We start from the raw sequence: 23,340 nt of genomic DNA, 5'->3' as shown, positions 1-23,340 counted from the left end.
CCCAATTTGATTGAACAAGTCTGCCAAAAGTGGGGCCAGTTCCGGGATAAATTTCTTATAGAATTCGTTAGGGAGCCCATCCAACCCTGGGGACTTACAAGATGGTAAATTCTGGATAGCCTTTTGAATTTCAATTGGGGTAACTGGCGCATCTAGAGTTGCTCGCTGTTGGTTTGTCAAGGATTCTAGCTCACTCTGTGCTAAGTATTCTGCGATAGATTCTGCAGAGGGATTAATCTCCTGATCAAATTCGTTAAAACGCCTACGTATAGCTTCTGAGGTATTAAGCATATCTCCCTCACCACCCCGGACCTGAGTCACTGCCCTCTCCACCTTCTGTTTTCGCAGTCGTATGGCCAAAAGACGGCCTACCTTATTAGTAAATTCATAGGAACGAACGTTCGTTCTTGATTGGAGCTGGCAAAAGTGCTCTGAATAGATAGAATCCAGCTGGATTCGCTGGCTGCGCAGCTCCTCCAGGACTTCCTGGGAGCCACACACCTTGTGCCGTTTCTCTAGTTTCCGAATCTTATCCAAACATTGAGCCAATTGATGCCTACAGGCCTTAGCTCGCTGGCTGGCCAATTGCAGGAAGTAACCTCTTGACACGGCCTTCATAGCGTCCCACACTGTACTGAGGGGAGGGCCCGACTCCATATTTAACTCCAAATACTCCTTTAACACTTTCCTGCATCCCTCCACAACCTCCTTTTCTTGCAGCACATTCGCATTGAGTGTCCATCTCTTATCTTTATGCTCTGCCTTGATATTGGGCAGCGTAACCCAGACTGGCGCATGGTCCGATAGTGTCACACTGCCAATACCTGCGCTCGGACCTCTTTCTACTAGGGCTACATCAAGAAAGATATAATCGATTCGTGAGTATGAGGCATGCACTGCAGAGAAGAATGTATAATCTCTCACATGTGCATGACCCAGCCTCCAAACATCAAGAGTTCCCAAGGAGTGAGCCAGAGAACCTAAAGCCAAAGAGTCCATATTCCCTACTTGCTGGGCAGAACCAGATCTATCTAATTTCGGATCCATGACCCCATTGAAGTCCCCCCCCCCCCCCCCCAAGATGATGGATCCCTGGGCAAATGTAGCTAAAAGGTTCTTTACCTTGGTATAAAAAGCCCCCTGGTGGTCATTCGGTGCATATATAGAGGCTATTGTTATGTCAACTTGATCTATAATGATATGTAAAAACAAAAAACGCCCACCTGGGTCCCTCTTTACTTTCACTATTTGGACTGATATCATCTCGTGGAACAACACCGCCACCCCGCACTTCTTTGAGCCATCTGCAGGGGAGGCAAAATAGGCCCTAGGGTAGTTAGGATGGGAGAGGAGTCTCTCATGCCGCCGGCGAAGGTGCGTCTCCTGCAACATTACTATATGAGGTTTCAGCTGCTGAAACTCCCTTAAAGAGTTTTTGCCTTTTTTGAGGCACATTAAGTCCCTTTACATTATAAGATAAAACCTTCAAGTCCATACTCATTTCAAGTAATCAGAACGAAAACTATACAAACTAAGGTGAACACTTCATACCATTCCATTACAAATGTCTGCAACCCCCTATTCCCCAAATGTGCAAGTCCCGCCCCTCCATCCCTACTTCCCGACCCCCTCCCCCACCCTCCCCTTGTCCTTCATCCCCCCACATCCAGCTACCACCCAGAGGAGATTAACCCCCTAGATGGGAATCAGAGAAAGTACCCCACTGTGCTCCTGACAATCCAACTCCCCCGCCCCACCCCCCCAGCCATCTCCCCACTACCACCATTTCCTTAGACCATCTTCACACATTCAGCCTATGAACAGGTCAAAAACACTCCCCATCTCCCCTCATGTTCCCACATCCCCCCTGTTGTGCCCTCCCTCCATCTCTCATGCATAACTCTCACATCATATAGCGTCTCCCCGTACAAGTTCCCTCTCTCTTCCAAACAGTTTTACATGCAGAGAAAATCCTTCCTCTAACATAACATTCCAGGGATAACTGACAACATTGCAATACTTTAGTATTCTAAACTCGTTATCCCCGATTTACCACAAAGGTGTCCATTGTCCCTGCGATCTCCACAGAAGCACTATACTCAACTAGCAGACCCCAACAAGACTGCTTCACCACGGCTCAGGTTCCCTCTGCCGTTACTCCTCACTTCGGGTTACTTCGCTTAGTGGTCTCAGGGATCCGCTGCCATTTTTGGAACTTCGCTTTAGTTGCAGGTGCCAACGCTCCCGGAGGTGCCTTTGAGGTCACTAATCCAGCTGCATGCAGGGACGCCCAGGCCTCGGCCAGTGAGCTAGCTCTGTGCTTGGCTCCCTTAATTGTGAAGTTCACTGAGAAAGGGAAACCCCATCTATAGGTGATATGCTCTTTTATTAAAACATCCAGAGCCGGTTTCAGTAGACGTCTCTGTTGCAGGGTGAACTGTGAAAGATCTTGGAAAACAGTTATTTTAGCTCCCCCAAATTCCAGGTCCTGTTTCTTCCGGGCACAAGTATTTGCTCTTTAACTTCATACTTGTGGAAACGGACGATTACATCACGCGGCCTGTTCTCCTGTCGTTGACCTAGGGCTCTGTGTGCCCTGTCCAGCTCTACTGCCACTGTTGCTAGCACCTCGGTCCCCAGTAAGTTAGTGCAAAGAGTTTGCACAATTTGGTTGACATCCTCCGTTTCACCACCTTCAGGAACTCCGCGAAATCGGAGATTATTTCTCCTACCCCGATTTTCGAGGTCGTCCAATTTATAATTTAGCTCCCTCGTTTTTTGATCCAGCTCCTGTAAGTGCACCGCATGTGCATTCAGGGAGTCCGCATGCTCTTCCAGCCGCAGTTCCGCAGCTTCCACTCGTCCCCCCAACTCCCGAAGATCCGAGCTCAACACCTCCATCCGGTCCAGTATTTCTTCTTTAGATTTTTGAATGTCGCCCTGGATACCAGAGAGGAGCTTTCGAAGCTCGCCAGAGATGCCCTTTTTAGTGGGGGGCCTCCGTGATTCTGCCAACGATAGCGCCGAGTCGGAGTCCGATGGCGAGGCCTGCGCCATTGCCTCGTGGCTCGGCGTCTTGCTAGGCCCTCCCCCTGCGGACTTCTCGGGGTCTTTATTTCGCCCCGTTTGCACTTTGCTCATGGCGATACACGATAAGTCACCTCCAAGGACGCGTTGTAGGCTGTCTGAAATTGCTGATGGCTGCTAATTATTGCTTTTTGTAGCTGTGGGAAGCGGGAGCTATCGAGCTAAGCTGCCATTGCCAGCTGTGACGTCACTTCCTCTTGGACACTTTTTTAAGGCACTTTTTTTCAGGTATATTTTTTTTTCACTTTGTTGAGGACATTTTTATTATTTGATCACTATTGGATTTTGGTGGTCTCTTCATGACATCTATATATCAACTAAAGCATCTATGAACTCCTCAATCAGATTTGTGGTATTTATTTACATATACATAACTTTAAGAACTATAGATGGTACAATGATTGAATGAGGGGATATCAGCCTTTTAAGCACTTATGAGCTATGGACCACCGTTGGAAACTGAGCACCAGGGCATTAAGAGGCAAAGAAAAAAAAAGTGTTTCTTGTTTTAGAATTATTTTCTTTTCATTGTTGGATCCATTAGAGAAGATCAAAGTGAATAAAACCACAGGAGATATCTAGTTACTTAAGAGTACAAAGAAAAGCTGCAATTTTACTTTTAATGAACAAATTCAAAAACACAGTAAAAAGGTTTTGATTGGACTGTGGTTATGCACAAACTATTTATAGGCTGTTTTATCCATAGTTCAAAGTGGATTTATTTATTTATTGCATTTCGTAACATAAACAATCCACACAATAAAACACCATATAAAGAGTTAACCTTCCGCCATCGTATTCAGGACCATCTTGCAATCAGTTTAAAACACAGTTACCACTCCAACCTCCATAGATAAATTATACATCATAGAATCATGCCAAAATTTAATTATAGACTAATCTTTAATCTTCCTTTTCTCTTAAAGTTTATTGAAAAACTAGGGGTTTTTTTCCCACAGCTGTCAGCTCATACTGAACACATATCCATTTTGAACTGTCGACAGCCAGGCTTCTAGTCATGTCACAGTACCAAAACTATCCAAACAGCATTTTTGAGTAAAATTTGCAGTATGTTATATACTGGTCATGTGGCTCTGGAAGTCTTAGGTTTCTCAGCTACACTGGACCTGGTAGATAAACTCTTACTACACAGGCTGGTTGAAATTGGATTATCAAGCCAGGTTCACATCCTTTTGCAAAGACTAATTTTTCCTGTGTCTGTAGATTCTTCCATCTCCTCCTCTCACCCACTACGCTGGAGTAGGGCTCAGTCCTGACCCTATTGCCGTTTAACATTTTTCTCAGTCCCTTTTCTACTGGCACATTACGACGTACGCATAATTGACTTTTATGTGATGACATTCTTCTGGCTGCCTATACTGATCCCAATAATCCAGATATTACCCAACTGCAGCAGTGCCTTGATGCCATGGCAGTTTGGCTGTGTGGTCAATACTCTGTACGTAATCCTGACATGACAATCATATGTTGGATATCAAGTCATCCCTCCCATCTTTCCCCGGTGCTCATTTTGTTTGGCCATTTTGTTTGGCTCCCCTCTTTTGGCTTTAGATATCTGGGAGCAAACATTAATTATCAACTTTATTTCAGCCCCAAAATTTCTTCTGTAATAAAGAAAAGGGTTTTGAGACAGCTGTGATCTATCCATAGGTATCTAAATGAACCAGTCATACACACTTTGCTTCATAAATGTTATTGGAACTTCCAGACTGACTACTGTAATGTGGTCTATGCAGGCATAACTCAGTCCCACATAAAACACCTTCAATCTCTTCAGAATATGGTTAAACAGCTTGTGTGTCATGTGCACAGGTATGATTATGTCACATCCCTACTTGTTTGCCATCTCTGGCTTCCTGTACAGTTTAGAATTAAATCCAAGCTCTTAGTTTTATGTCCATGGTGCATATGGCCTTACACGTTGTTACCCCTCCTTACCTAGATGCCTTGATTACCCTCTACTTGTCCTCTCATCTACTCCAGTCATCCCAGGCTCTTCCCATACCACTGTGTGCATGACTAGAGTTCACTAAGCACAGCACTTTCTTCTTTGCTAGACTGCTTTGCTTGGACTGATTTATAACGTAAGAACATAAGAGTTGCCATACTGGGACAGACCGAAGGTCCATCAAGCCCAGTATCCTGTTTCCAACAGTGGCCAATCCATGTTACAAGCACTTGGCAAGATCCCAAAACAGTACATTTTATGCTGCTTATCCTAGAAATAAGAAGTGGATTTTCCCAAGTCCATTTTAATAATGGCTTATGGACTTTTCTTTTAGGAAATCATCCAAACGTTTCTTAAACCCTGCAAAGCTAACTGCTTTTATCACATTCTCTGGCAACGAATTCCAGAGTTTAATTAAACACTAAGAAATATTTTCTCCGATTTGTTTTAAATTTACTACTTTGTAGTTTCATTGTGTGCCCCCTGTTCCAATCCACTCATTATTTTATAGACATAAGTACATAAGCACCGCCATACTGGGAAAAGACCAAGGGTCCATCAAGCCCAGCATCCTGTCTCCGACAGCAGCCAATCCAGGCTTCAAGAAACCGGCAACCCCCCCCCCCCAAAAAAAAAAACAAAAAAAAAAACCCATTTTTTAAAAATAATGTTCAATGGACTTTTCCCTCAGGAATCTGTCCAAACCCCCTTTAAATTCCGTAAGGCCAGCTGCTGTCACTACATTCTCCGGCAACGAGATCCAGAGTCTATCTACACGCTGAGTAAAGAAAAATGTCCTCCTATTTGTTTTAAATCTACTATATTCTAGCTTCATCTTGTGTCCCCTGGTTTTGTTGTTGTTTGAAAGTGTAAGCAAACGCTTCACATCTGTCCGCTCTAATCCCTCTATCATATTTCCCCTCAGCCGTCTTTTCTCCAAGTTGGAGCCTAGCCGCTTTAGCCTTTCCTCATAGGGAATTCGTCCCATCCACTTTATCATTTTCGTCGCCCTTCTCTGTGTCTTTTCCAATTCCACTATATATTTCTTGAGATGCAGTGACCAGAATTGCCCACAGTATTCAAGGTGCATTCACACCATGGAGCAATACAAAGGCATTATAACATCTCCCATTTTGTTTTCCATTCCTTTCCTAATAATACCTAACATTCTATGTGCTTTCTTCGCCGCCGCTGCACACTAAGCAGAGAGTTTCAATGTATCATCAACAATGACACCTAGATTCTTTTCCTGGTCAGTGACTGCTAATGTGGAACCATGCATCATGTAGCTATAAGTTTGGGTTCCTTTTTCCCATGTGCATCACTTTGCACTTGCTCATATTAAACATCATCTGCCATTTGGATACCCAGTCTCGTAAGGTCCTCTTGCAATTCTTCACAATTCTCTTGTGATTTAACAACTTTGAATAACTTTGAATAACTTTGTGCTGTCAGCAAATTTAATTACCTCACTAGTTTTTTTTTTTGTTACATTTGTACCCCGCGCTTTCCCACTCATGGCAGGCTCAATGCGGCTTACATGGGGCAATGGAGGGTTAAGTGACTTGCCCAGAGTCACAAGGAGCTGCCCGGCCTGAAGTGGGAATCGAACTCAGTTCCCCAGGACCAGAGTCCACCACCCTAACCACTAGGCCACTCCTCCATTCCCATATCTAGATCAAGGAAAATAAATGATTAGGTAAGAGTAAATTTCACCTTCCTTATTATCCTGCTAGACTGGTCCAGACTAGTGGGATGTACCAAAGCTCTGTAGAATACACTTCCTCTTTTTCTCCTTGCTGAATCTTCTCATAGGAAATGTGGACAAGCTTTGTAAACTCATTTCTTTACTCTTGCTCTTGGCAGTTAGGATCTGGGGGGTTCTGGTGATTGAGAATGACCATAGCTATGAGACTACATTCTTAGGACCTCTCTCTTATCTCTCGGCAATGATTTGCATGCCTAGTTTGACTATCCTATGTGACAACTGGAGTTCTGTTCACTTCTGTGCCACTTTGATTGCTTAATGTAAACCATGTTGACCCGACCACCAGAGAAGACAGTATAGAAAACCCCAAATTTTAAATAGATACAGGTACTTTTATGTAACATTTATGAAAATATATTCATGGGATCAGATGCCTCAAGCCACTTAGTTAATTCTATAAACTGGGTACCTAGCAGGATCTTATTCTATAATGGAACATAGGGACCTATTTTTCTTGTGCTTTTAATGCAGATATGTTGGCATGTATTTTATTATGTTTTTTGATTTTAGTAAATCACCTAGGTTTTAGGTAGGTAATAAATATTTAAAATAAATAAAATACTAGTATAACTGAGTATATATGCACCTATATATTAGATGTGAGCACTTAAGCCTGCCACAGAGCTGGGATTTGCGTGTGTGTGCACACAAGTTCTGGTGCTATACATTGAACTTATAGCATTCTAAAAGTTACATGTATGTTATACCCAGACTCCCCCTATGTCTATACCTACCTAATAAATATGCCCATAATCAGCACTTAAATATTAGCATGTACATTAAAGAATTACCCTCTTATTAACTCCAAAGGATAATCGTGTCAAATTAATATGATTTATTTTACTGGCTGACCAGAGAACTGATAGAAAGCATGCGCTAGATGTGGTCTATTTGGATTTCAGCAAAGTCTTTGACACGGTTCTTTACAGGAGGCTCATGAATAAACTAAATGTGCTGAAGTTAGGACTAGACTGGATTAGAAACTGGTTGACTTACAGATGACAGAGGGTTGTAGTGAATGAAATTCATTTGGAGGAAAGAAAGGTTTCTATGGATAACACAAAAATTTGCAACAGAATGAGAATTGACCTAAAAAGATTAGAAAAATGGTCTAAAGTTTGGCAGTTGAAATTTCATGTGATGAAGTATATAGTGATGCACATGGGGTGTAGAAACCCAAAACAGCGGTATCTTTTAGGGGGTAAGAGGCTGAAAAGGTAGACTGGCAGAAGGAACGGGGTAAGAGTGTTGGGGGGGGGGGGGGGTGGATCTTAAGGCAATAAAACAATGTGAAAAGAGGTGGCCGTAACCAGAAGGATACTAGGCTGCATAGAAAGAAGCATATCCAATAGCAGCTGATACGTTACTGGAAAGGAACTTGGAAGATGTTGGGGTTCAGACTTGCCCAAAACCTTAACTAACTTCAAGATCTTCCCAAAAAAGCAGGTGACTTGAAAAGGAAGTTTACTTAAACAAGTTTTAGAGGTAGACTCAGCCTAGAATTCTGCCCCAAATTCCAAAAGGTGCCGCCTCCAACAAAATCGGGAGCTGCTGAATCCAGCAAATCACTGCCTGAGCTACATAACCTCCGCAGACTGCTGCCTGGACCCCATGGACCACTGAACTAAAAACTATTTAAAAAGCAGATCTATCTTCCTGCCATGAACATCCCGGCCTAGTGGTTAGGGTGGTGGACTTTGGTCCTGGGGAACTGAGGAACTGAGTTCAATTCCCACTTCAGGCACAGGCAGTGCCTTGTGACTCTGGGCAAGTCACTTAACCCTCCATTGCCCCATGTAAGCCGCATTGAGCCTGCCATGAGTGAGAAAGCGCGGGGTACAAATGTAACAAAAAAAAAAAAAAACCCTCCTTTAACTGGAATTATGGTTCTTTTGATCGCTGCCATCATTAATGCATTAAACTTTTGGGAAACAAAAAAGCCACTCCATACCCGCCTGAGGATGAGGGTACAACCATTTTGCAAAGGCTATCTTTGACAAAGCTCTGTGAAGTGAGAAGGCCTTAGCAGATGTTCTCAAACCCTCCAGGATAGGAAAACCATCAGACAAGTCTGCTCCTACAAATCTGTGGAGATACTTGATCAATAAGCGAAGCGACACCTCCTCTCAGTGAAACAAATGAGCTAGTGGGGAATCATCCCCTTCCTCTGGGAATAGTTATCCAAATTCCAGTGAGAAGTCCACCAGGGAAACTTCACCATCTGTACTCCCTGCTTCCCAATGTTCGACAAGGGTTGGATTAGTGCTAAGCAGTGTTTGGACACTCAACCAGGGGACCTAGGATACATACTATGACCAAAAGGCCACGTGAGAGAATCCTGGACACCAGTCAGACACTTGGGACTTAGAAAGAACCAGCCTAAGGCACTCCTAAAATGCCCTACAGAACTGTGGCCCTGGAACAATTGTGGGTCTTCTATGGCCCTTCCTACAGGACCAATCTCATAAGGTGCTAGGACAGTCCCTGATCTAGAAAGAAGCAAACATGATCCTCCCTGGATCTGATGAAAGAATCACTGGATCTGATGAAAGAATCACAATCTGCTGACAAAATGGCCACTGCTCTCACTGAAAACTGAAGTACCATAGCAGGAACAGAGGCCTCTCTGAAAGCTGCTGCTCAAGAAAGGATGACTCCGGTTACAGTAAAAAGACACCTTTAAAAATAACCACTACTTTGGACAGCTTTATCCTTATACTGCCAGAGGGCCAGGAATTCTCTAGTTGTTTAGGCAGTGACTGCTACTGATGTAATTTAATCCATCTACCTGATCTGTCTGAAACTTTTTTTTTTTTTAATAACTTTATCCCCTTAGCAAGGGAATAACTTGACGTCCAAAAAAACCTTTTTTTTTTTTCTTTAAACTGCAGTGGTGGAAGGGAAATGTACTCCTTCTGGCAAGACCCTGTAGGAACCTAAGCCAGATAGCCTTGCTGAGGGAAGGTCCTTGGGCCAAGGCTCAGGGCTGCAGAGGGGCAGCAAACTCCACCAGGTTCAACTAGAAGAAGGATCATAACCTGACTCCTTGGAGTCTACACTAACCAGCTTCAACCACTGGATGCAGGACATAGCGTACATCTAGAGAAATCAGGCATGTTACCACAAATACACTACTGCACCAGTCTGACCTGTATCATCTGTCAAAGGCAGAAAAATATTAACAGGATCCTGGCTGCTATGCCAGTGATGTCAATAAAATCTTCAGGCTTTTTTCTCTGCCTCCATCTGCTGGTAGGGGACATAACCCACTAGTTTATAAGTGGTCTAGCAGGATAAGAAATGTAGGGCAAGATGACTGGTCAGACAAATGGTGACAAAACCATGAGGGAAGGAGCGATGCTGGATCTAGTGCTCATAAATGGGGAAAGTGTGCCTGTCTGAGTGGGTGCCCACCTGGGCAGTAGTGATCAAACAGTTTGATTTAACAGCTAAAGTAGAGGGCAGTCACTCAGAACTCAAGGTCATGCTGACTTTAATAAAATGGGGGAGTACCAGAAGAAAAAGCTAATTTGACAGTGATCCGGACTGAAAGGATGTATAAAAATGGCTATTGACCTTTATGTGACAAGAGTAAATAAATGTAAGCGAAAAAGGAAACCAGATATGGTTTGCCAAACAAGTGGCTGAGAAAATAACATAGAGGCATATTTTCAAAGCACTTAGCTTTCCAAAGTTCCATAGGTTTCTATGGAACTTTGGAAGGCTAAGTGCTTTGAAAATATGCCTCATAGTAACATAGTAGATGATGGCAGAAAAAGACATGCATGGTCCATCCAGTCTGCCCAACAAGATAAGCTCATATGTGCTACTTTTTGTGTATACCTTACCTTGATTTGTATCTGTCTTTTTCAGGGCACAGACCGTAGAAGTCTGCCCAGCACTAGCCCCGCCTCCCCCCACTGGCTCCGCCACCCAATCTCAGCTAAGCTCCTGAGGATCCATTCCTTCTGAACAAGATTCCTTTATGTTTATCCCACGCATGTTTGAATTCCGTTACCGTTTTCATCTCCATCACCTCCCGCGGGAGGGCATTCCAAGCATCCACTACTCTCTCCGTGAAAAAATACTTCCTGACATTTTTCTTGAGTCTGTCCCCCTTCAATCTCATTTCATGCCCTCTAGTTCTATCGCCTTCCCATCTCCGGAAAAAGTTCGTTTGCGGATTAATACCTTTCAAATATTTGAATGTCTGTATCATATCACCCCTGTTTCTCCTTTCCTCCAGGGTATACATGTTCAGGTCAGCAAGTCTCTCCTCATATGTCTTGTAACGCAAATCCCATACTATTCTCGTAGCTTTTCTTTGCACCGCTTCAATTCTTTTTACATCCTTAGCAAGATACGGCCTCCAAAACTGAACACAATACTCCAGTGGGGTCTCACCAATGACTTATACAGTGGCATCAACACCCCCTTTCTTCTGCTGGTCACACCTCTCTCTATACAGCCTAGCAACCTTCTAGCTACGGCTACCGCCTTGTCCCACTGTTTCGTCACCTTCAGATCCTCAGATACTATCACTCCAAGAACCCTCTCCCCGTCCGTACCTATCAGACTCTCACCGCCTAACACATACGTCTCCCATGGATTTCTACTCCCTAAGTGCATCACTTTGCATTTCTTCGCATTGAATTTTAATTGCCAAGCCTTAGACCATTCTTCTAGCTTCCTCAGATCCTTTTTCATGTTTTCCACTCACTCCCGGGTGTCCACTCTGTTACAAATCTTAGTATCAAAGACAAAAGAGATGACGTTTATGAAATACGGAAAAAAATCAGGAACTGAGGAACACAGAAAAGAAAACTGGATGAAGCTAAAAAAATCCAAGACAGGATATATACATCTGGCAAAAGAACAAGCAGAACAATTGGCTAGAAATGTAAGGAGGCAATAGAAGAATTTTTTTAAGGTATAGTAGTGAAAGTAGAAAGGCTAGAAATAGAATTTGGAGACCGAAAGATACTGAAGACCGCTATGTGGAGACTGATGAAGAAAAAGTGAATGTGCTAAACAAATAGATCCTGGAGAAAGACCACGATTGGATGGCAAAGATATATATGATAGTGAAGTAGATATCATACCATTTATGGAAGAAAGTATTTATAAACAACTTGAAAAATTGAAGGAGGACAAAGCCATGGGACCGGACGGGATCCATCCCAGAATACTGAGGGAGCTCAGAGAGGTTCCAGTGGGTCCTCTCAAAGATTTGTTTAATAAATCCTTGGAGACAGGAGAGGTTCCATGGGACTAAAGAAGAGGGGATGTGGTTCCTCTTCACAAAAGTGGTGACAGATAAGAACCGGTAAGCTCACTTTGGTTATTGGGAAAGTAATGAAAACATTGCTGAAGGTAAGGATAGCGAATTTACTGGAATCCAATGGGTTACAAGATCTGAGGCAACATGGTTTTACCAAAGGTAAATCATGCCGATTGAATTCTTTGATTGGGCGACCAGATAATTGGATTGAGGATATGTGCTAGGTGTAATCTACTAGGATTTCAGCAAAGCCTTTTACATGGTTTCTCATAGGAAGCTCCTAAATAAACTTGACAGGTTGAAGTTAATACCCAAAGTGATGAACTGTATTAGAAACTGGTTGACAGACCAGATGTCAGAGGGTGGTGGTCAATGGAATTCACTTGGAGGAAGGAAAGAAGAATAGTGGACTGCCTCAAGGATTGGTGTTGGGGCTGATACTATTCAATATATTTGTGAGCGACACTGCCGAAAGGTTAAAAGGTTTGCCTTTTTGTGGATGATATCAAGATTTGTAACAGAGTGGCACCCCAGAGGGAGTGTAAAACATGATAAAGGATATGCAAAACTTAGAAGAATGGTCTATTTATTTATTGCATTTGTATCCCACATTTTCCCACCTCTTTGCAGGCTCAATGTGGCTTACAATACATCGTGAATAGTGGAAGCATATAAGAAGATATACAATTAGTATTATAAAAGGATCTTGGGTAGCATGATAATGATAAAACATAATAGTAGTCTAATGTTTGGAAGTTAAAATTTAATGCAAAGAAGTGTTCTAGGAGGAGAGAGGCTGATATTCACAGACAGGAAGAGGAACCTTGGGGTAATAGTGTCTGAGGAGCTGAACACAACAAAATAGTGCGAAAAGGCGGTGGCTTTGGCCAGAAGGATACTAGGCTGCATAGACAGAGGCATAACTAACAGAAGAAAGGAGGTGCTCATGCTCCTGTACACGTCCTTGGCAAGGCCCCATCTGGAATATTGTGTTCAGTTTTGGAGGCCATATCTTGCTAAGGATGTAGAAAGACTTGAAGCAGTCCAGAGAACAAAAATGGTATGGGGTTTGCGCCAAAAGACATATAAGAAAAAAGTGAAAGACCTGAGTATGTAAACCATAGAGGAAAGAAGGGGAAGGGGAAGTATGATATAGACGTTTAAATACATGAAAACTATTAATATAGAAACAAATCTTTTACAGAGAAGGAGAAATGATAAAACTAGAGAGCCTGAATTGAGCTTGCAGGGTGACAGACTTAGAAGTAATGTCAGGAAATTCTTTTTATGAAGAGGGTGGTTGATGCCTGGAATGCCCTCCCGAGGGAGGTGGTACAGACAAAAACGGTTATGGAATTCAAATGGCATGGGATGAACACAGAGGATCTCTAATTAAAAATGGATGGTATTTAAAAAAACAAACAAAAAACAAAACTAAACTTAAATGGCTGCACGTGTGTTGATGTGTTCAGTAGTGCTTAGAGATAGCGTCTCCTGCTGTAAAGAACTAAGGCCGGTGCCAGGCAGACTTCTTGGTGTATGTCCCCACATATGGCAATCCAGTTTAGGATGGGCTGGAAAGGGTTTCAACAACAACTTCAGTAGCAGACAATACAGGGTGGACTTTTATGGTCTTTGTCTCAGAAACACCAAATAAAGACCATGATCAAGTATTTTATATCATATTCATTACTGGTTTAATCATGAATTGATAACAAGTGTGACTATTGGGCAGACTGGATGGACCATTCAGGTATTTGCCATGATTTACTATGCTACTATGGCCCAAGATCACAAGAAGCAGCAGTGGATTTTTTTTTGGAAGCTGGGTTTCCTGGTTCTCAGCCTGCTGCTGTAACCATTAGGCTACTCCTCCATTTAACTAGTTTGAGGCTTCACAGAGAAAGATCGATCCAGTATGTCCCTCAGGCTATAAACCTAGGATGAAACTAGAATTTGATTATTCCCTAGGTTTACTCATATAGATGGCCAGTGTATTAATAGATACCCATTCTACGCTCAGAAATCTTACTGGTAACAAAAAAAAGCATCTGAAAAGGAGAATGTTACTTGTTTTTGCTCTCTTTCTTGAAAGTTACATTTGTATCACCGGTTGTTTTTAATTAAATGTCATTTTCCACTTTTACATCATACCCTAGATATTCCAAATCCTCAGAAATAATTTCAGCAACCTTCAAAGCCATATCTGTCAATATCTCTGTGTTTAAATCAGCCATCCCAAAAACTAAACAGGAAGTGCATAAAGACTGTGAAGGAAGAACAAACCGTTAATGAAACCTTATGTTCCAGTGATCTGTATGTGGGACAGTGCTAGTCTATAATGCAATTTTAACAAGATCCTTTCATTCACAGGGGCTTAAGGAGTTTATAAATTAGAGGAAAAACTAGCTTAAACTAAATTAGCAGTTCTTCACAGCTGGAAAAAAATACATACTAGGTGGTGTAAAATTAGATAGCAAAAACATATTTTAAGAAACAACTATTTTGAAGTTGTGGTTTTGCCAGGCTTAATTCAGCGAAGGAGACATGGCTCTGAAAAAGACAGGCTATATCCTGAGCAACTAGCTACATTACTGAACATCGGCTCTGCAAGCAAACGACACTAGAAAAAATGAGCAGCGCATGTGTTTCCAACAAGCATAATGACTTTGCATTCTTATGGAACATAAAGAGGTGTTATTTATTAAAAAAAAATAAAGACAAACAATGCAGGACAACAACAAAAAAAAAAACAAAAAAAAACACAGTCTGGAGTTCAGTCATAAAAAAATCATTAACAGAACATGAACAGAATTAATCCAGAACCAGACACTGCACTCCATACGGTGGGTTGTTTTTTTTTGGGGGGGGGTTGTTGTTGTTGTCTATCCTCCACTGTTTAACTTTTTTGAACTTGCTTGTGGAGTTTGGTTCTTCCTGTTTTTGGCTACTATATTTATTAATGCATTGTATTATGGAGCCAGTGCTTGTAATTTTGCTCTGTTCTGAAAAAAGTGAGCAGTGACATAGGCATTCTCAATATAAGTAGAGGTGGCTAGAAATACAGCTGGGTTAGAAATGGAGACAGACTCAAGGGGCACATCCTGGGTATGGCATAATTAAATTTTATCAATATTATCAGCCATATCTGGAAATATCTTCTCAGATATCTAATAAAACAAGAAACGAAAATGTTTCATGTGCCATATTTTTTCTATTTCTATAGAAGCAGGGTCATGTATTTTTCTATTATTAAGGCTGATTCGTGTCTGAATCTCCTCTCTGAAATTTCAGTATGTAGGGGAATCTTCAAAGGGCTATATATTTTTTTTTTAATGAAAAATCTTCTAGAAAGGTGGAAGGATTGGATCTCAATGAAGAGAAACGACATAGATTGCAGTCCTGATATTAAACCAATAACTTCCTTTCAGTTTCATCTATCTCAAGAAGTCTGGTGGCCTGTCACATTCTCTGCTGTTTGGTTTAATCAAGATTCTTTCAATTTGTTTTTCCAGTTTTGAACCAAATGCAAAAGTCATGTTGCTCTTCTCTGTGCTATTCTTCAGCAACATGTACCTATACTGTATTCAGTAATAGCTTGTGGAACTAATATTTAAAAGTATGCTAGAGAGAGCACTGCTGAAACTACATTTGTGTTTGATTTTTAAGAGTTATATCAAAAGCAATTTTTTTACATAAATAATAAACACAGTAGGAATGGATCCTCAGAAGCTTAGCCAAAATTGGGTGGCGGAAGAGAGGTTGGTGGTTGGGAGGCGAGGATAGTGGAGGGCAGACTTATACGGTCTGTGCCAGAGCCAGTGATGGGAGGCGGGACTGGTGGTTGGGAGGCAGGAAATACTGCTGGGCAGACTTGTACGGTCTGTGCCCTGAAAAAGGCAGGTACAAATCAGGGTAAGGTATACACATATGAGTTTATCTTGTTGGGCAGACTGGATGGACCATGCAGGTCTTTTTCTGCCGTCATCTACTATGTTACTATGTAACACAGTATTAAGTAAATTAGTATGCCAAGAAAACGTTTATTAGCTATGCTGAAAACCTCCCCTCAAGGACAATTAATGATCAGCAGAATAAGTGATCTTACATAATTAAGAATTAACTTCAGAGGAGGACTGTATGGACAAAGTTGCTACTGGCTGATTAGATTATTTTCAAAATATAGGCAATGTGAGGCACAATTCTGCAAAGCTGCTCTCTTTTTCTTGTCCAAGGGACCCTTTTACTAAAGCTCAGTGCTTTTTTTGTAGAGAAAAAGGTGCTGTACTCATTATGGGTGGGCTCACCACATATGGCTCCACCCCTAAGATAGACACACCCCTTATACCAGCCATGGCACATATAAACAGGCATCATTGAAAATATTATACTAGTATAGGAGAAAAAAATAACGTGATTTTTTCATTATAAATAATTTCTGTAAGCTGTTACAGCTCCAGTATACCCAGTGCAAAATAAGACAGCAGATGTAAATTCTCAAATTTGCCATATTCCAAACACTAAAATGAAAATAAAATGATTTTTTCTACCTTTGTTGTCTTGACTTTGTTTTTCTGATCATGTTGGTCCCAGTCTGATTCTGCTGCTCTCTATCTGTTCCCTTAACTCCGTTTCCAGGGCTTCCTTTAAATTTATTTCTTTACTTTCCTCCTTTCTTCTTCATTTCTTGCCATACATCCATAAGTAAAAGTTGGGTCCTCCTCTGTGGAATTGACTGGAGGAGGTATAACGTGGATCCAGCTTTTGCCTATTTTCTCCATCCATGTGCAGTTTTTCTCCTCTCTTCCTTTCCCCCCATCTCCATCCATGGGCATCTTCCTCTTTTTTTCTTTCCCCCCTCCATCGATGTCCAGCACTTCTCCTCTCTCCTCCCCTCCCATCCATGTCCAGCGATTCTCCTCACTTCCCTGCCCTCCTCTCCCATGCATGTCCAGCAATTCTCTCTTCTCTGCCCTCCCCTCCATGTCCAGCGATTCTCATCTCTCCCCTGCCCTGCTATCGATGTCCAGCAATTCTCTCTTCCCTGCCCTCCCATCCATGTCCAGCAATTTTTCTCTCCCCTCCTTGTCCAGCAATTCTCTCATCCCTGCCCTCCCCTCCCATCGATGTCCAGCAATTCTCTCTTCCCTGCCCTCCTCTCCCATCGATGTCCAGTGATTCTCCTCTCTCCCCTGCCCTCCCCTATCCCATGTCCAGTGATTCTTCTTCCCCCAGCTCATCCTCCTCTCAGCCCGTCCTCCTCCTCCACTGCCTGCCAGTGAAGAGATAGAAAAGCTGCCAGCGTCAGACTCAGCAGCGCGAACGGTGCAGCGATTGAGAGAGGCTAGCAGTGTCAGAGCTTCCCTCTGCGAGTCACGCCTAAGCAGAAACAGGAAGTTGAAACAATGTAGGTAGGACTCGCAGAGGGAAGCTCCGACGCTGCCAGCCTCTCTGAATCGATGCCTGCACCGTTTGCGCTGCCAAGTCCTAGAAAAATAGTAAGTAGGGCAGGAAGGGTGCAGGACTCGCCGGGGGGGGGGGGGGGGGGGGGGGGGGGGGGGGGGGGGGGGGGGGGGGGGGGGTGCCGGTGCGCCGTACCGGTGCGTACTGCTGAAGCTTGACATTAGTGCACACTAAATGCTGCGCATCTTACTATATACCTAGGGGGCACGTGACACTTAGAACACACTCATGTCCCTTAGCGCACACCAAGCTTTAGTAAAAGGGTCCCTAAGTTATCAGAACTCAGTGAAAGGAAATCTTGTCTACAAAGCAAAACATCAGCATCATTTTGGGCCTTTTCAGACTCAAGTTATTGTTAAGCCTTGTTTTAATACTTACTTTCTACTACCCCTGGAATGGCTCTGTAATGTTGAAACTGGTAGAAGGACTTCTCTAACATGTATTCAGGATTGATTTCCTCAACACGTAACAAGTTCAATACCATGTTGTAAGTCAGGTGAAATGCACTGTTAAGAGGATCAGCTGAACCCTAAAAAGAAAAATAAACTTTAAAATGGTATCAATGATTGATAAAAGCATCTTGCCAGGACCTACAGAAGAAGATACAACTCATCACTGGCAATGGACTATAATGTTTGCTTTATAAAGCTCTCACCTGCAGCAGATGTTTCTTGTAGACAATAGGACTGAACAGGCATACAAGTGAGTGATGGAATTCAATGGTGCTGGGAGAGCTTAATGGTGCTGTGTGTAAAGTTTGAGCACTATATGGCCGATCTTGCATGTAGCAGTCTCTTCAATACCTCAGTTCCATAGTTCAAGGAGGAGGTAAGAAAGACTGTGACTGATTAATTCTGCTGCTCGTGGAAAACACTTTGTTGTAGAAACATTGTTTTTTCAGTCAACAAGTCACGCATACAAGAAGTTGATTGCTCAAACTCATGGCTGCTAGCTATAATTTGTCCATTGCTCAAGAATGGAGTGATCATAAAAACAATTGCATATGTTATACAGATAGTATATTGGGTCGACCTGTGCTGGCCAATCTATCTGTGACTGTGGACAGGTGCAAGTAGTAGTAGTAGTAGTGTGGAGTGAAGCGATAAAGAGAGGACCAAATCAATGCTTTACATGTGGTTTCCAGAAAAGCACATTTCAAGAAGGCCACAGTTATTGGCAAGGTATGTACTGCATCAACTATGTGACCTAACATCTGCAAGTAGGCCTTGGCTATGACAGTGGTTAAGCACTGAATGTTCCGGACACTAAGCATTAGTGTTTGCAACCTGTTCTGTGGTGGAAAAGCTGTCACCTGAAGAGTGTCTAGAATATCTCTTACAAACAAAATTTGTTTCTTGGTTGGAGTACTGTCTTTTTGAAGCTGATGATGAATCCTAGTCTCTAAAGGTAGCACACTGTTTTGAGCCCTATTCTGTAAACAAGCTGTCAGAAGCCAGCTGTTGAGGTATGGAAAGGCTAGCTGACCTTATCTGTGCAAGTGAGCAACCACCATTATGAGACGTTTAGTGAAAATTCTGGGAGCCTGTCACAGAACGCCTAACACCTACCTGGGGATAACCCTGCGACCACCTGGAGGGTCTGTCCCAAGCACTGCTCAGGCCCGCCTGCACCTGGCATGTGCTCTACACTAGCATTCTCCTCTCACTGGCTGGGTCCTGCTTGGATTGGGGAGAGTCTCCCACGCTCAAGTTATTCCCTGATGATTTCCAGGACACTGGGGCCACACTCCCAGGGGTCCCACAATTCCTAGAAAGCACTCACAGACCCAAACCACCAGGACTCTTAGTCAGTCCAAGACATCAGAGCTAATAAAATAATGGGTTATTTATCCGAGAACTAGAACAGTGAATGATATAAAATAGGTGGAAAAACAACAAGCAATAACAGGTAACTAAATAAGGATCAATATTAAAACTACCTAAACACTTTGGCACTACCTGGTAGCACCTGTGGAGTTTCAGGAAAATAATTGCTCACAGTTCTTGAACAGGGCCTCAGGGCAGAGATGTTCACACTCTGTACTCCCTGAGACTGGGAAAAATCCAGTATCTTCTAGCTGGATTTGAACTCCAGGGCCAATCACAGCCCAGAGTAGGTTGCCGTTCCACAGGGCTAAACTGAAAAGAAAACAGCTTTCTCTGCAACTGCTTTAAAACACAGAACAAACACCATGTGCTGGCCAAACAAGAGAAATACACTACATGAAAATATTATTACAATCCACAGGCTTGAAAACCCCGTTTTGCCACAGACCCCACAAGGAAAGACTTTTTACTGATAATTATCTGTGTGCAGAAGAACTGGAGGAGTCTCCTGCAAAATGAATGGATCATGATATGTGTATAAGCATCACAGAGATCCAATAAGCACACTTTTTCTCCAAGTAGAGGGGAATGTAAGGAAGACTGTTCATCTTGAGCTCTTCCTTGTATAGGAATAGGTTGAGATCCCAGATGTCTAATATGGGACATAAACCTCCTATCTTCTTTGGGATCAGAAAATACCTGGAGTCAAAGCTTTCCTTCCTTTTCTGAATCAGAACTGGTTCTATTGTATAAGAAGCAGGAGACAGACTTCCTTCTGATTCAAGTGTGTATGAGACTGTGGTATCTGAGACTACGCCAAAAGGTTGATCTGGTGCAGAGATTGAAACCTGATGTTGAGAACCCAAGAATCTGTTATGTTCTGTTCTAACTGCTGAAGAAAGAAGTAAATGTACCCAATTCACTATACAGATAGGGCAGGATGTGTACTCTGGAGGGGCATTAGCTGTGACTATACAGGACAGTCAAAAAGTGGAAGGATGCTTCTATTGTTGACCTCAATAGAGCCCATTCTTGAAGAATGGATGCATGCAGCCACACAAGATGGATGCATGCAGCCACACGAGATTCTATAAGATATATGTTGAGCATATAAGATGGGCTCCATGCTCATTTGCTTCAGTCGGGCTAGCTGCCTATTCAGATTGCAACTAAGATAGCTTGGACTCTTGCACCCTCTGAAAAATGGTATGAATATGCTGAACAATATAAAGTTGATGAGTAGAAATATGGGCAGAAAGCACTGTAACCTGAAACACCTTCTTGCCTATGAGGTCTAAGCATCTGGGATCTTTATCAGGCAATTTATTAGAAAACAAACTCACTGCGTTTTCTCGCCTTCTTCACTGCCGACTATACCACCACTAAAGAAAAACAAAGCTGGACTTTATTGAAATCAGGTGCTGGCTGAATTATTAATGGGAATTGCCCCGTACAAAGCTGTTTGCTTTTGTAGTAAGACCTGAATTGGTATAGCAATGTGGTATAGCTCAAAGACATCGAAATGTGGTCCTATTTTCTGATGTAGTGGGGAAGGAAACCTCTTGACATATGTTGAACAAATTTTGAGTCCTTATGAGTTCATATCTTACTCAAAATTTGTTCAACATATGTCAAGAGGTTCCCTTCCCACTATATCAGGAAATAGGACCACATTTTGATAACAGGAGACAGCATGAGCCTATCTGGCCCATTATATGGGCTAAAGCCAGTAGGCAGCGCTTGTCACCCTATCAATTTCATTGTTTTGGGTGTACCCAAGATGGCGGCAGCTGCACCGGGGAGAATTAAAACCTTCTTCAGTGGCGTGAGTGAAGACAAGCTTCAACATTGTGACATCATACCTGTTATCAAACCTCCTTGCCATGCACCTAGGCATCCTCCGAACACTTCCATGGAACCACTCCAGATGAGTGGGGCTCATAGAGGTTCAGAAGGTGATTACATTTTCTAGGAAATACAACACTCACAGACTAATAATTTCCAATGTATATTTTTCCTGCTGAAGATATAAAACACATTTCAGTGAAGAAACTCAGCCTCATATACTGCTCCAAACACTCCCCCCCCCCCCCCCCAATGCTTTAAATGTTAAGTGCTTGCCGTCTATCCAGATGAAATTAATCCCTCTGGAAGAATAATGAACTTTAGAGCCAAACGGACTGTGTGCTAGCTTATTTAAACAACTCTACTGCTGATGGAAGCAGCCAGTTTATGCCAGCAACCCAGCAGTCTATGTTGTCAGAAAGTTCCCGATTTCCTATAATGTAAGAGGCTTTCTACACTGATGTTATTAGCACAGCATGGAAAGCAGATATGGAAATCCCCTTTCAAGTCACTTGCACAAGAGTGAACTTCTGTGGACTAATTTTACATACTTCCTCCTCTCTATCCACTCAGTACTACATTGACTTTTATTTACCTTTACTAATTTGCTTTTCTAAACATTCAAACTGAATACATGAGGGAAATGTTTAATACTTAAATAATTGATGACAGGCATGATAGGATACAGTATATGCAGCAACAAGTGGTTACTTTCGGGAGGCTCCTCTGGCTGGCATATCATGGAGTCCACTTGCTGCACAAATGGAGGAGGAAGTGTATTAACTCCTCCTTCTCCCCCTATGAGGGAAAACAGCTACTTCTACTGCTTCAGGATAAGGTAAAATTACTTGTAATAAAAAAGAAAGAAAGAAAAACCCAGAAAAGCAGTGAACTATATTATATGCAAATGTACCATAGGGTCAGCAAAGTTTTGAAAACTATGCTTACTACAAAATCTAGTCCTGAACTGCCTCAGGAGAGCAACGCCTTGAGCAGGTATTGTTAACTAATTTGTGATCCTCAATCCTTAATGGTCAGTGCAGCGGCCCGAGAGCCAGAAGATCAGTGCTCTATTCCTACCGCAGCTCCTTGTGATTCTGAGCAAGTCACTTAACCCTCCATTGCCCCAGGTACAAAATAAGTACCTGTACATAATAAGCAAACTGCTTTCACTGTAACCACAGAAAGGCGGTATATCAAATTCCATCCCCCCTTTAGTAGCCAGCTTCTTCAAGGTCAAACCTTCTAATTATGAATACGGGCAATTATCTCAAGGTACTGTCTCCTGCCGAGGACAATCCTACTTAAAGGGAACTGACAGGCTGGCATACAGAACTGTATTCCCAAGGAAATTTTCCATTTCTAAAACGTAACAATTTAAAATGTTTAAAATGCCTTTAAAAATGTGGGTTGCTTTTACATTGGCAATTAATGCCATACCTTAATTAATAAGCTTGGGCTTCACCACAGGCCTTTGGTTCTACTAGACAGGGCATAAGTACCTATGATGAATATTTACCAACATCTGCATTCCTTCTACAATGCAGGATAATTGTGTTAGCCTCCTAATGGAGATGGTAGAGGCAAAACAACAAAGGATTCAAGAAAGTATATGAAGTAAAAAGTAAAGCCAGAGTGTAAGGAGATGCAAAGGGACGAACCATAAAGATGTTATCTACTGTCATGTTTTATGCTTCTGTGATCCTAGTTCTCCTCACAGTTTAAAGGCTTGGAAATGAAACCTCCTCCAAGACTGAATTTTTCAGCTGCCAGCAGAGCTCATCCCACTCCAGGGCAGATTACCTTCCCTAAGCAAACCTTCCAGAATCATGCTTGAAAGAAAGTTCAACATGGGTTATGCTTTCTATGTTATACTAAAACCAAAGCATTGGACTGGCCCAGGGGATGTTTAAATATTGTTTATTTTTAGTTGCTCATCACATAAGATTCCATTTGGCTATACCGATTATTTCTATCCATGCTCCTTAATTTTTCCTTGGTATGCTTCAATGCCTACACCAGCAGTCTAATACAAAACTGTTACTCTCTTATTTTATGAGCATGGAGTGAATGCATATTCCATCTGCTGAGATGAAAGGCA

General features: G+C 42.4%; 1 protein-coding gene across 1 annotated transcript in view; it reads right to left on the bottom strand.

Annotated features, from left to right (window-relative positions):
- The window catches only part of MTREX (Mtr4 exosome RNA helicase), a 427,098-nt gene that overhangs the window by 217,642 nt on the left and 186,116 nt on the right, over positions 1-23,340 (bottom strand). The window contains 1 exon segment of the mRNA XM_030193130.1: positions 17,947-18,097. Within this exon segment, the coding sequence (XP_030048990.1) occupies positions 17,947-18,097 (151 nt within the window).

Source organism: Microcaecilia unicolor, chromosome 2, assembly GCF_901765095.1.
Source record: "Microcaecilia unicolor chromosome 2, aMicUni1.1, whole genome shotgun sequence".
Lineage (NCBI taxonomy): Eukaryota > Metazoa > Chordata > Amphibia > Gymnophiona > Siphonopidae > Microcaecilia > Microcaecilia unicolor.
The sequence above is the reverse complement of the archived record's forward strand: the minus strand, read 5'-3'. Positions and strand labels throughout refer to the sequence as shown.